Source organism: Poecilia latipinna, unplaced genomic scaffold (genome assembly GCF_001443285.1).
Source record: "Poecilia latipinna isolate Pla-1442-1.1 unplaced genomic scaffold, P_latipinna-1.0 Scaffold314, whole genome shotgun sequence".
NCBI lineage: Eukaryota > Metazoa > Chordata > Actinopteri > Cyprinodontiformes > Poeciliidae > Poecilia > Poecilia latipinna.
Window position 1 is genome coordinate 200,830 of NW_015112930.1, and position 14,891 is coordinate 215,720.

A 14,891-nucleotide genomic window follows, 5' to 3' on the forward strand; every position below is an offset into this window, starting at 1 on the left:
TTAAGCTCATATTTCTCTTTTCCTATTTGATAGAAGATGAAGGCAACACAGGAGAATCCTTTTTCTTTAATAACACACAAACTTTACTGGGAATTAGGTTTTTTCATCATCACTTCTAAACAGCCTCCTTGTTCCCAACATCCCCATAGAATAATGCTGCTCCTACCATGTCTCATGGTGTGTTTGAGTACCTTCTCCCATCTGTTTGCTATCCCTTACATTGGGTTGTGACAAATAGGACTTTTTTCTTTCAACAAGTTTTTATTGTTTTCATTCTTCCACATAGGTGTCCAATAAATAGATTCTCTAATACTTTGATTCATATCCGTCAATGAGGTGTTTCACTTTGACAGCATATTAAAGTCAATTAAGGTAATTTTCTGTACTCTACCAAAGCCTGTTGTAAGGAAATGTAGATCAAAAAATAGGAAGTCACTTAGTTACTTTGGTTTGATCAGAAATCATGTCTTGCATTTATTTCTTTCATGAAGAAGTAAGTTGGGCTTGAGCCATACTTCAACAAAGAAAATCGGTTTCATTATCAGAAAAATGTTGAATTGTTCCATCTGGATTCTTTGACCCCCAAATCAAACAACTAGTAACCTACAAATGTGTGTAATCTATTGAAAATTCCCCCCCCCCCCACCACCACCACCCACCATTCAAAATACAAACTGGATTTGGAGGGTAAACTTAATTAACAATGATTGTGAAACAATGATAAATAATGAAAGAACCCATTTCTGAATGGAACCAATTCTCATTTTGTGAGCACAGAAAAAGTGAAAAGTGTGAAAACGGAATCGTGAGGCCGCGTGATGTCACCGAACATTTTCAAGTCATCGGCCGTTTGGCCACAATGAAGACTCTGAGCCCGGTGACATCACTGAGCGCGTTCCTTCCGTCCGACGTTGCGTGGAGCTGCTTCTCCGGCCGAACGCGAACTGCTAGCAAACCAGGAGACAAAAGCAACAAAGTGAACCCCCCTCCGGATCAATCAAATGTGTCACAATTAACCGTTTACCAGCAGAAATCCTGCGATCACGTCGTCAGAGTGAACTGTAAGTACGCCGGGATGATGTGGGGCTCTGAAAACGGGGGCTTAATGCGGGCGGGACGTCGTGGTTGAGAGCTTCCCTGATTCGGATCCTGTGCGGTTCGTGTGCTCGGCTTGGTTCTGCCTTGCCAGGTTAGCTTGTATGTCCTGTGTGTGGCCTAGCTGGCAGCTAACCAGCTAGCAGACGTGGTACGGTCCGACCATAACGAGGCGCATATCTAAGAGTGTAGCGACAATTCTGCCTGTGTATGTGTAAACGAATCATAGCCGTGGGTATTGGGGCGAGATTTCACGTGTCAGAACGGCTTTACCTGCGAGTTGCTTTTGTGTGTTTATTAGCCTTCTGGCTAACTATTAGCTCCAACATAGCCACCGTCGTGTTTACTGATGATGTAGCCTTATAGCCGACAATATTTAACACTACTCCGTGAATCGTGGATTTATGTGATGCCTGGAGGAGTGTAACGATCGTGGCAGCTCGAGTTCATTGTGGCTAAGGGAAGAGCCGGTAGGGAAGCACACTGATCTAAAGTGGGGCTGTTATGAGCAGGTGATCGCTAGCCAACCGTGGCTATTTTCTGCTGTCCTCTCGCATCTTCCTGACTAGCACGTAAAGGTTAACCCGGAAAGCTCGCCGCCGGTGATCGATAAGAAAACTTCACATTTTAAAGGATTTCTGTTTGGAGTCGTGATTGATTCCAAGAAAAAAAAAAATATAATAATAAAAAAAAAAAAGTGTTAACGTATTCATAAAATCAGCAGACTGCTGCTTTTGTTTGGGGGAAAATGAATCAATTGAATTTGTTAAAGCTTGATCATTGTTATGATCACACAGTTTCAACTAAAGTCTTCAAACCAATGGGTTTCACGTACTGGTATACTGTAAAGAAAATATATAGTTTTAATATTTACGGATGAAGACGTTTAGAATAGTTGTATGTCAGAATTGTTAAAGAATATTTAAAAAAAAAGATAAATGATACTAAGATCAGGTGTGTAGGTGAAAAATCAAGACATATATCTGAGATTCTGGGATAATTTATGGCTTTCTTTTTCCTCAGAAAAATGTGAAGCGTTAACAGTCCTGTTATTCAGGCCGAAGATTGCATTATTTTTCAGCAGGTCATTCAAATTAATTCTTAAAATTAAAATACAAATCTAGGACTTATGGACCATAATCTGATTTAAAAGGATCTTAATTATTGTATCATTTAATATTTGGAATATATGTACTTAAAGCCATAATCAAGCAGACACTTAGGCTGTTTAGTTACAAATTTCTCATAAATCAAACAAAATTTTTTATATGAAAACGTCAACAAGAATCTCTGGCTACTTCTCTATAAGGAATGAAAAAACATGTCTATAAAATATACATCACAAATTCTTTTGAATATTTGTATTACTATTCTCCTTTTTTCTCTCATTGGATACATGTTTTTTTTCTTTTAATTAAATCCTTACTTCTTAAGTGCTTCTTTTTTTATTATTATTATTATTCTAGCACAGGGTTTACCAGAATCAGCTGGTCGGCTCGGTTCCTGACCTTCTGTGATGTCAGCAACCCAAATACAAACAAAGCAGAATTGAAAGGTTTTTGTCTACGACTGCAGGATTTCACAAAATATACAGGAGTAGTTAATTAGCCAGCAATATGTTCATTTCAGCCTATAAGTTTAATGCTAATGCCGTTAGAGATTACGGTCTATGCGGGCTTCATTGTTATGTAAATCAGCACTGCAAGACGTTTTGTTGCGTTAGGAACTCTGCAATACTGTGCATGTCTTTTTGTTCTGGTTTTGCTTCTGTAGTTTAGAACTCTGCTTCCTGGTTTGCTTGTATGTGGTTATGGTTCTGAAGTAATTCAGAACCATAACCACAGACAAGACTGAGAACTGTTGATTATTTTTTTTTTTCCTTTTTAAAGTCTGCTTTCATAATATGTTTAATCACAAAGTAATTGTTGACTTCTTGCAGGTTTTACTGTGTGAAACAGTTAAAAATGCTTGATGTATAGAGTCACCTAATTAATGTGTATTCTCTGAATGAGGAGGAAGATTATTACGGGCTAAGCAATAAAAAAAAAGTGCCTTATTTTCTTGACAGTTGACCCAAAGTTACTCTCATGTGACCTGAAGTAGTCCTCTTCATCATTTTGGACATGAATACACCAAGTTGCTTAATGCTTTCTATCATTCAAAAACTGTTTCTGCTTTGAGTATAAAATGCGACATTGCATTCAGAAGTAGATCAATATGAAATTTTCTCAGCAAGAAATCATTTCATGTTATTTAGACAAATATGTAACACAAAAACGGACATGATTTAATCGATGTAACTAGAATCATAAGAGCCATAACTATTCCCACTGTCTCTAAAACACATTATTTAATGATATGTTTCACATTTATTTGATATTTTGATCTTGAAACAGACTTGAAGGTGTTGTTCTTCCTGTTTATTTTCTACATATCTGAATTTGTGACATCTCCTTACGCCTAAGCAGCACCCTCCTGATTTCAGTACCAGCTCCAGTTTTAGCTCAGTGATGTGCCACAAATCCATGTTCCAGATATGCATGCTGTGAGCAGTCCTCCTTTTTTTATATTCAGAAAGAACATCAGGCAAAAAGCCTCTAAGGTGTGATTCGTATTAGCGAAGGAAAGCTAATACGGCCGTTTTGTACCTGAATGTGTGACTTACCAGCATGGTATATTGAACCAAAACATGGACAATTGATCAGTTAAGCAGAAACTAGATGGTTCATTTGTCAGACTAGTTCCTCAATTAGCTAACCTGCGTATAGATTTCTAGCTGATTTTAAAGCAACATCCTCTTAAAGTGACACTAAAAACTGAGTGAAGGCAAATACCAGATGTTCGGATAAATTCCATCAAAGAGGGCAGAGACAAAGAAACACTAAGGGACACGGCCAAGTGTGGGGGTCTGTGACACGGACAGCCATCAAGCCGTACCGTTGTAATCAATTTGAAATTTCAACTACAACAGCCATCCTTCAACTCAAGGTTTCACGGAGACAGTTTCAGGCAAAATTTAACCAATTTATAAGAAAATGCTACAATTTGCACAAAGATTTAGACAACTTATCTGCAAAAATATATTTTGGTATTCAAAAAAAATGGAAAAGTACAACTGAGCCAAGAACCTGCACAACTTGGAGCCGAAACTGAACTTAATTCAGTTTCTTTATATAAAATATTGCCATTTGTATAAATAATAGAAATGAAATAACTGCCCTTTACTTAGATGATTTCTAAATGACAATTTTGTTACATTAATACACTGTAAAGCTGTTAGTGTTTGGCTTCAATCTCGCAAACCGGTTTCATTTATTTGCCTTGTACAGGATCTAGTGAGGGAAAAAAAAAAGAAAGCAAAGCATACAGGTTTGATTGCATCACTACGGTACACTTGTATTACCTGCTTTTGGAATCCAGTTTGTACCGTTTGCACTGATTCTATCTTTTTTTTTTTGTCCCCTGTCTCTGTAGGTTGTGTGGAGAGAAGTGAAAAACATTTCACTTATAAATGGAGAGAAACAAGCAGGCACTCAGGGTCAACGAAAGCAACACGCTCAATACCACACCTGCTTGAGAAGCACCTTATCAATGACTGCAGCTGAAACGAAGTGACTACACCCAACAACGCAAACCTGACTGATCCATAGAAACGATTGGGCTGCCACCATGGACGGAGAGGAGCATATTCCTCGCCTGAGTGAGGATTTCTTCTGTGTGCCTGACAGTTCTGCAGAAAGTAAAAAAAGAGAGGCGAAAGGGACCTGCCTGAAAATCGAGGGACAGGAAGGTTATGTGTTAAAGTCCTACAGCTTTCATTCTCACGATCTCACGGATGCAAAGTCGCCAAGCTGCTCCTCAACACTGGATAAAGATTCCCTCCCTACTTTCCATTTATCTTCTCAGGTAGACAAACGGTTAGACTTGGAGAAAGTATGTGACATTGCTCCATCGTCCCTCAATGATGGACATATAGACACTGAGAAGTATCCAAACGGTGGTGGACTGAGTGAAAGTGTCAAAGATCATATTGGGGATGCAAATGAGATGGAAGAGGAAATGCCAGATGACGAAAGGCTAGCATTTGGTGGCGCCATTGCCCCTTTTCTAACCCGAGACTGTGATGACTATAGTAATTTATTTAGCGGATACACAAGCACCCTTTATGATGTTGCCATGGATGCCGTCACTCAAAGTCTTTTGTCGTCGATGAGGGGTCATGGCAACCCGAGGAAAAAATCTCAAGCGTGGAATCACTTCTTCATTTCGCCACGGGACAATACCAAAGCAATCTGTCTATACTGCATGAAAGAGTTCAGTCGGGGCAAGAACGAAAAAGACCTCAGCACGAGTTGTTTGATGAGGCACGTACGAAGGGCTCACCCGACTGTGCTTATACAGGACGGCACAGATGCATCCTTCTCAAGCCTGCCTCTTTTTCCCTCATCGTTGATACCTCCCTCCCCAGGTTCACCAAAAAACGGAGACTTTTTTACTTCTCCCTCAAAGAACACGTCACCGTCCACATCCTCAGCTGAAAATTCAAGCCCGTCATCCAAAGAAGTGCTGCCCAAAGTCGAACAAAAAATGGAACAGTTTACAAACGTCGACCCTCTGAGTAGTATCCTTCCACCCTTTCCATCCTCACATTCCAGCGAAAACAACGACGACTTATTAGACGGAGGACCCGAGCGCCCTCCGGGAACCCCTAAGGGCGCCAGTTCCCGTCGCAGGTCGGCCGTGTGGAAGCATTTCTACTTGTCACCTGCAGACAATTCCAAAGCTGTGTGTATCCACTGCATGAATGAATTCAGTAGGGGTAAAAACGGAAAAGATCTCGGGACAAGCTGTCTCATTCGTCACATGTGGAGAGCCCACAAAGAGGTTGTAATCGAGGAAAACGGACATGGCAACCACATTCCACCACCCTATACAAACCCACCCTCGCTGCTGTCCCGCTCACATGATGCACTGGAAATTAAAAAAGAGCCACCCTTTCTTATCTCCTCCCCAGAGACCCTATCAGATGAACTACCCCAAAGCTTAGAGGAAAGCATGTTTATTAAGGAGGAGAGAGACCTTATGCATCTCTCAGGGCAGGATTCCTCTTTTAACTTATTTAAAACTCAGGGGGCTGATACACCACTGACTTCCTCACCATACCTCTCTGAAGGCCCCAGCCTCAGTCAGAACCATTTAGTTTTCCAACAGAATAAAAAGCTTATGAAACGGGTGAAATCTGAAGTGTGGCAACATTTCATAGTGTCGCCAGTTGACCAGTTAAAAGCACTGTGCCGTTACTGTCCTTGTGTCATTAGTCGGGGCAAGCGGGGCGACTTTGGCACAAGTTGCCTGATGAGGCATCTGATGAGACGTCACCCAGACGTCATGAAAAACCAAAAAAGCACAGACGAGAAGGAATCGTTCCCTCACCCCTACGCCATGCTCACCTCAACGGATCCAGTCTCAGCCAAAGAAGCTGACGACTCTGGCATTGACAAAAAACCCCCAAACCTGCCCGTTTTCAGCAAAAGGACGTCAAAACTGTGGAATCATTTCTCCATTTCCGACACCGATCCCACCAAGGTGAATTGTTTGCACTGTAGCCGCACAATTAGCAGAGGCAAAAAGACTACGAACCTCGGCACGAGCTGCCTCTTCAGGCACATGCAGAGGTTCCATGGACATTTTCTCGAAAGTAACAGTTCTATCTCAGGTGTTGTGCCGTCTGCTGAAGTTCGCATTAAACAAGAGCCGGTGGAAGACACCGTTTATCAGTCAGAGCAAAGCTGTGCGAGGTTTGATGAACACCACCCGGTTGCCAAAAAAACCACCAAGCTTATTGCGGAAATGCTCGCACTGGATCTTCAGCCATCAGCTATGGTAGAGAATTCTGGACTGACTAGACTGATAGAGTTCCTCCAGCCTCAGTATTCTCTTCCACCTTCTTCTTACTTTACCAGCACCGCCATACCAGAAATGTACAATAAGGTGAAAGATGTTGTGCTGACCCACCTAAAAGAGGCCGAAGGCGGCGTTGTCCACTTCACAACAAGTATTTGGGTCAGCAGCCAGACAAGAGAATACTTGACCCTTACGGCTCACTGGGCAGCATACGAGTCAAATCTCCGACCTCAAGGTCAAGACTTCCACTGTTCAGCTCTCCTAAGTGTCTCGCAAATAGATTGTGATCAAGATATGCACGACATCCCAAAGCAGCTTGAGTACCTGTGGGACAATTGGATCACCTCACCAGGGCTGAAGAAGGGGTTCACAGTAACAGATAACGACACCATCAAAAATACCTTGGAGGAGCATGGCCATGTCACCGTGCAGTGTTTTGGACACACCATAGACCTCATTGTAAGCGAAGCCATAAAAAGCCAGAGATTGGTTCAGAACCTTCTGAGCATAGCGCGAAAGATCTGTGAACGTGTGCACCGTTCGGCGAATGCAAAAGAAAGACTGGCCGAGCTCCAAAAGACTCACCAGCTGCCAGAAAACCAGCTGATACAGGACGTTCCATCCAAGTGGATGACGTCCTTCTTCATGCTGGAACGCCTGGTTGAGCAGAAGGTAGCTATCGATGACTTGTCGATAGAGTGCAATTTCAGGGAAATAATCAGCTTTGACCAGTGGGAGGTGATGCTCTCAGTCTGCAACGCACTGAAACCCTTTGAAGTGGCCAGCAGGGAGCTGAGCAACCGCACTGCCACTCTGGGCCAAGTCATACCGCTCATTCACATTCTCACCAGGAAAATAGATCTTTTGTTTGATGAGACTGTTGGCATCGATAATATGCTGATGTCTCTAAAGGAAGCAATGATGAACAGGATGTCGGCTACTCTGCAAGACCCACGTTATACCTGGGCCACCATGTTGGACCCGAGATACAAAACATCACTGTTCACAGAGGAGGAAGCCGAGCGTTGCAAACAAGATCTGATCCAGGAGCTGGACTTGTCCTCTTCTACCTCAGTTCCAGTTAGCTCTCTCCTCCCCAACGGCTGCGACGAGGACCCCGTTTCCTCCGACAACCCCCACTCAACCAGAGACAACCTCTGGCCCTTGATGCCTGAATTCAGGCAAAACATAAAAGAAGAGGACGAGGAGGAAAAGTCCGCAGAGATGGTAGTGCTGGAGTATTTGGAGGAAGACATCTTAGATCAAAGCTGTGACCCCCTCGACTATTGGAACCTGAAAAAGTTCCTGTGGCCCGATCTTGCCAAAGTAGCTGCCCGTTACGTGGGCTGCCCTCCCACCATCGTCCCAGCAGAGACGCTGTTCAGCACCGCCGGCGTCAACTGTGCTCTAAACCAGCCCAGGCCAATGCTGGACAACATAGAGGGACTGCTGTTCCTTAAGGTCAACCTCCCCTTGATCTATTTTCAGTACTGAACATTACTGAATATTAATTTGAAAACTGTTCTATCAAGGACCAAGTTGCATAGCTGTGAAATGGGTGGGCTTGTGTGGGGCTAATTGTAAGATAGGGTTTCATACACTGATTCTTAATGCAAAGGCCAGATTGAGGGTTTCTTGTATTGTGTACTACTGTTAAACACTTGGAGCTGTTGTGATGAAATGTCTCAGTGAGAAGTGTATCAGGGAGGGATTTTCTTTTTTTTTTTTTAGCTGTAGGGGGATAGTGATGGTGTGTTTGGTTATAATCTTTTGTTCTTGTTGTTTTTTTCTGTTGTCTACTCTCTCCTTGTGCCTTAACCAAAACTACTTCAGGTCAAAATGCTGTAAATATTATATAAATTGTGCTGATTGCATCAGGATCTGTTTTTTTTTTTTTTTCTTTAATTAAACATAGATGCAAGGAATATTATTTTCAGAATGACAACTTGGCCCAAAAACAAATGCTGTGACTGAAAGATGTTTTAAGTTAATGCTATTTAATTTTTCTTTGTAAATTTGAGGCTTACGGTACTGTCACTTAGAAATATTTTTTTTGTTTGTTTTTTTAACTCACTGAAATGTTTTTAATAAGATGATGTATAATGTGGCTGTATTTTCAGAATAAGGTGGGTTTTTTGGAATACACCAGTTGTCTCTTAAGCACAATTTAAGTTTATGTCCAGGGGATTAAATTATGGGTTTATTATTGATTAACAGTGTACTGTACATTTTTATATTAAATGACTCTGAACCTAATTTGATAAACGTTTTAGCATTCAGACTGGAAACATGCAAATTTTGTGGTCATTTGTAAATAAAGGTTTTTCTTGAACAGTATTCTCTCTTTTTTTGTTAATTCTAGCTTTGGTGTGAAGTTTTGAATGATTTAAAGGGTTAGTTCAGGATTTATAGAGGGAGTTTTTATTTATTTAGTTTTTCAGGTATCTTTTTACCTGCAGTAGGTGACGCTTGCCTTCATTTAGCATAGGTCCAGTTTAGTTTGGCATTGAGCATCTAACATGTTTCAGCTCACAATAACTGGTATAAAAGGGTGAAATGAGTTTAAGGAAATGCTACCTTAAATTTGTTAGCTTTTTTCCAGGACATTTTCAAGAATGTAACCGTTTAAAAAAAAAAAAAAATCTAATTTTAAAGGCAGCATTTTTATTTACTTATTTATTTATTCCTGATTTCCAGAGCTACATCAGCACCTTCAGAAATATTTCCATTTAGAGATGAACTCTTAAGAAATGTCAGCTCATTCTACTTAAACTTCAAATAAGGTTACAAATTCACAAAAATAGGATATTGCTCAATTGACATTTTTGTAGAAGGAAAATTTGTTAATCTTGATAACGTTTAGTTCCTGTTACGTTACTGACAAAGACTGTGCTGCGTTCGGCTCTCTGGTTGCTTATGTGAGCCATTAAGAAACAAGGTCACCCACTGCTTTATAATGTGGTTAATCTTAGATATTTTGGTCCCATTTAGTGTTTCAAACAGGAAGATTATTGCTGTTGCACCACCTGCAATTCCTGTGAAAACAATTATCCAATGCAGAGTTATCAATTTTAGCAATTACACAAAGCAAATTACATTTTTAGGATGTTATTTAAGGCTACAAACATTTGGTTTGGCCTCAAACCAATTAAAGCCGTTAGCTTTAATCTCCAGCACCGACCACTCTGGGTTTATACCACCCCTCTCCAAAATGTCCTGAACTCTCTAAGGATAACAACATGCTTTTATTTTCTCTGTTTGGCTTTATTCATTTACAAGTCAAAATATATAAATGATTCTCTGGTGTAAACAACAGCTGGATGCGTTTGCTGGGGCAGAAGATTATAGACGATCTGTGCTGGTATGTGACACCAAGACATTTTTTTTTTATCAACCTAGCAGCATGATTTTTAATCGTCTTTGGTCACCTTATAGTTCTAAATTATATTTCAGCTCATGTTTCTCTTGGTGTGCCCTCCCAAGTCTTGCTCTGCATCAGCACAGCTTTCCTCGCTAGGTGAACTCTGACAGGTGGGAAGTGAGCCGTGCTAAAGGCGATATTGTTGAAACCTTCGACGTAGACCAGAGGCTTATGAGTGTTGTGCAGCTGCTGTATCTTGGTGATGTTTGCCTCCATTAACAGGTGTGAGTAAACCTGGAGCTCGGGGCTTGTGCTGCTTATGTCTTCTCTTTTGTCGTATCTGTAGAATTGAAGACTATTTATTAAAAAGATAACCAAAATGAGGGGTGTTTTTATGTCATGGCACAAAAGTAGCACCCTCCCGCAATTCACTGGTATCTGATAAAGATTTGTAAAAAGCATCAAGATGATTGACCTTGTAGCAAAATTTCACAGTGAAAAAAAAAAAAACTGGAGAGGGGAGTGATTAGAGATAATTGATTTTTTCCTTCAAAATAAGTAAATATGAAACATTTAAATGAAGAGTTTATCTTTTAAAGTGCAGCGTCATAGAAGTTGCATTAAGTAGCAAAACTTCTCATTTCTTTAGGGTGTCATTATGTGACAGTCCTGATTCTAAACCCAATATTCAAAATGGAAAAGACAAGAAAACATGCCGTTCAAGCAGCTTGTGTGTTCATCGTTTTCAGTCAGAAAATGTTTCCTTGGGACATAAATATAAGGATTTATTTATTTATCTCGAATATTTAGAAGTATAAAATCACACACATGAACAAGGAATGCAAAAGACATATTTTTGTACCACAATAATCTTGAAATGCTCAAAAAGGAGTAGGAAGAAAGAAGAAACTTGTATAACAACATAAAGGTTTATTTCTATTAACCCCTCTCCAAAACAGGAAAAATAGGGAAGCATGCCATTTTTACAAAGAAAATGTGATTTTATAAGTGATAAAATAGTAGAAGAAAATAACTAAATAGCTTGTTTCCTTGGAGAAATGATGATGCTACAGTTTGAGAATGATTAAAACATTATAAACAACTGACACTGCAACAGGACCCAAATTTCGTCCTTATTTCAGCAGCATGGAATTGTATTTAATGTGTTTAATTGAATGCTTTTTACATTTCTTTAGCAGGGGTGTCAATAACAGTGATGGGCAATGTTTACACAACACTTACCTCCAGTTTTTGTTTTGCTCTAAGAAGCGTGACACTCCTGTTTCAGCAGCAAAGGTGTCAATGTGAACAAAGATATCTGGGGGAGGGGGGAGGAAAAATGTGCACACCACATTTAAAATTTCAGAAGTGTGTGTTAATATTAGGAAATAAGGTTACTTAATTGCGGTTGTGACCTGCTGTGGCTGGCAACAGCCTGTGTAGTTCCTGGATTCCCTTGCCGCCCGGGTAGTTGTGATGGGAAACATACAGGCAAAGGAAAGTGTATGATGAGTTGATCAACAGCTGGCCAACCACAACTGCAGAGCCCAGTTTGTACATCCAGGATTTCTGATAGTTGCACAATCTGAAGCAAAACAAAGAGGGAAAAATGAATGAAATACAGTAAATATATTATATATATATATATATATATATATATATATATATATATATATAAAACTCGATATAAGATTTTTTTAAATAAACTTTAACTTGCATGAAGGAACAGCCGCGTGCAGCGGCCAAATTGAGCACAGGGAAAGTGTAAATAATGAAACGCATCTCCTTATGAGGCAGCAGCGAATAGACGAGGATGAAGCCAACTGTGGGGAGCAGCAGCAGCCTAACCCGCCTGTCCAGGAGGCCGAGAGGCACGAAGAGCAGCGAGCAGCCCAGGACCCGAGGCACGGCGGAGTAAAAATACCACAAAAAGGGCGAGGTTTAATGGAGAGAGGAGTTAGGGAGAACTTGGGAGTTAGACAGAAAATAACTATTTGGGGAAATCATTAGGATTTCCATTTTAAAACAAAAAAACTGAAGACAGTTGTACATTTTTCCCCTATACAAATCATGTTCGTTGCATTGTTTGCACAAAATCATTCTTTGATAATGAGCTGTTTTTTGAGGTCTCTGTCACTTTAAATCCAAACAAACTGCTGTTGGCCCCGCCCCCCCAACTCAACTTTTACACTTGCGTGTGAAAATGGCTACAGACAGATACTCAATTATTCAATAGCACTTCTTTGAAAAGCACAACAAACAAAAATTCAGCAAGTGGTTTCTGGATGGTAAGTCAACACACAAAACACTTGTCTTTTCCAGCAGCCATTGTACAGCGCATATAGAGGTAAATCCAGCTGACCAAACGTGCTGGAGATCAGCTTGAGCTGCTAGGTTCAAGCAGATCCTTCGCCAGGGTTGCTAGGTGAGGGTCAGTGCCTGCTGGTTTGTGACATTATATTCCATAAGTTTTTGAAACGGCTCATTTTCTAGAAAAGCAAAAAAAGAATTTACTGCCAAAAGACGGCTCTGTATGTTTTTTTTTTAAGCACTTGGATTGTTTTTAGAAGCAGTAGAAACCCAAATGGAAGCAAAATATGACGTCTACATTATAGGTTCCCTTTAAAAGGATATTCCCCAGTTGGAGCTTTTATTAAGAATGGTGTTGTACCACAGCACCTGCCCCTCAGGCCACAAAAGTTTCCTCCAAAAGAAGGTGTCGACAGCCACCGTCAGAGCTGCAGCAAAAACATAAAACAAACATATTTCTGGTTTAATTGTATGCAATTATGAAGGATAAAACAAATAAAAAAATGAATTTACTTTCAGTCCACCTTAAGAGATGCTAAACGTTCTGCCCACCTCATTAGATATTGTAATTTCTGCTCTCACCTAGGGAGAAGAGTCCAGCAGGAGCAGCATAGTAAATCAGCTGCAGCAGCCCCAGCCTCCTGCGCAGCAGCGCCATCAGCAGCATGAGGCCCAGCAAGATGCAGAGCTCAGACCGGATCACGATGATGACCAAAGCGGAGAGTCTGATGAACCAGCCGTGTTTCTGAGCCATCCAAGATGTGAACGCTACAAGAACTTTGGGAGGAATTTTGCAACCATAAAGAAAGAGATGTACCAAGATTCCTTCGGTAAAGATGTTAGTGTAGCGTACCTATTGGCAGTGCAAAGACATTGGGGAGTGTCCTGGTGCTGTAGAACATGAGGTGGAACTGGGAGGCACAGGTCAGGCAGAAAAGACACGCAACTGTGGAGCCAAACTGCCTCCGCACTTCTTTCTGCATATGCCACAGAGCGCCGATCACGCAAAAGCCCAGTGAAGCCCGGACTGAGCAGAACGTACATTAGAAATCCTCACATTCAAGTTAAAGCAGTCATTGTCTGTTTGTTTCCTTACCTATATACTGAGTGTAGAACTTAGGTGCCTCCAGCAGAGATGATAAAGAAACAAGCGGGGAGCAGAGCGTGGAGAGGAACAGGGGTCCGAGAAAAGTACGCGGCACAACTCCAGGGAATTCATGATGGTCATACTGAGAGAGATAAGTGATATTTTATAGTTTCCAGTGCACTGAAAACATAATGAAAACAATTCACTTTTAAAAAATATACAGACTAAAAAAATTTAATTTTCCAACTTAAAACCATCAAACCATGAAAACAGACATTTGTTACACCAATTTTAAACAACAATCTTGTTTAAATATTTACATTCCTTATAAAATCAGTACTGTCACAAACATTAATATTGCCATATGTAATTTACAAGATGCAAGTTTCTTATTTCTTGCTAAGGTTTTCTTTTTTTTAACTTTTCTTTTTTATATATATAACAAAATGTGTCAGAAAAATGTTATCCATCTTGCACAAGTTCTATTAAACCTAAACTACAAATCAAGTAAAAATAAATAAAATGCAAGTTTTACGGAAATTGCATTTTTAAAAGTATTTATTTTAATATGAAGATATCCTTTATTTGTACTATGATAACAGCCAAAGTAGTGGCATGAACTGTTGACATTTAAGCAATTAGTTGTTTAAAGGGCGTTTTGGTTTGTCTCTTCTGTGCGCATGCGTGTGATTTACAGTCTACATCATTGAAAGTCTGCTTACCTTGTTAAAATCAAGTCTGTGGTACAGAATGTCGTGCGTCGCCTGTAAATTAAAGCTTTCTTCGACTTTCGTGAAGGGGCAAATTAATAAATGCAGGAAACTCAGAGAAATTAACAAAAACAGCAAAGGCTTCCCCCAAACATTCTTCTTCTCCGCCATGACAGCTGGCGAGCCGACGATTTTACTTCCGGTCAACACAGGAAGCGAACGCTCTCAACACGCGTTGAAGTCGCGTGTTGATATTATTTGTTTTATCCCAAAACGTGTCAGTACCTAGTTGGTATTGCAATAAAGAGGTTTTCTAAAATTAAAAAATATGTTTTTGAATAAAACAAATAGGTTTCCTAAATTTTCCACGTGTGGCTAGATTTTATGTCCCGCTCGTGGCGGCTTGTGATTGGTTGTTTTAATG

The 14,891-nt window shown here is 40.3% G+C and overlaps 2 protein-coding genes across 3 annotated transcripts; one reads left to right on the forward strand and one right to left on the reverse strand.

The window, feature by feature from the left end:
- Window positions 1-446: 446 nt before the first annotated feature.
- On the forward strand, window positions 447-9,334 carry zbed4 (zinc finger, BED-type containing 4). 2 transcript variants are annotated; one of them, XM_015034831.1, is made up of 2 exons: window positions 447-1,061; window positions 4,570-9,334. In XM_015034831.1, exon 2 carries the CDS (start codon window positions 4,765-4,767, stop codon window positions 8,491-8,493), a length of 3,729 nt encoding a protein of 1,242 aa, XP_014890317.1. In that variant the 5' UTR covers window positions 447-1,061; window positions 4,570-4,764; the 3' UTR covers window positions 8,494-9,334. The 2 variants fall into 2 exon arrangements, with proteins under 2 accessions (XP_014890317.1, XP_014890318.1); XM_015034832.1 differs by lacking the exon at window positions 447-1,061 and adding an exon at window positions 1,093-1,189.
- alg12 (ALG12 alpha-1,6-mannosyltransferase) lies at window positions 8,930-14,821 on the reverse strand. The gene is made up of 9 exons (XM_015034833.1): window positions 14,480-14,821; window positions 13,767-13,899; window positions 13,524-13,697; window positions 13,253-13,447; window positions 12,995-13,098; window positions 12,078-12,301; window positions 11,776-11,945; window positions 11,603-11,678; window positions 8,930-10,700 (listed from the first exon to the last, which is right to left on the reverse strand). The coding sequence occupies exons 1-9, from the start codon at window positions 14,636-14,638 to the stop codon at window positions 10,454-10,456; spliced, it is 1,482 nt and encodes a 493-aa protein (XP_014890319.1). The 5' UTR covers window positions 14,639-14,821; the 3' UTR covers window positions 8,930-10,453.
- Window positions 14,822-14,891: the final 70 nt, after the last annotated feature.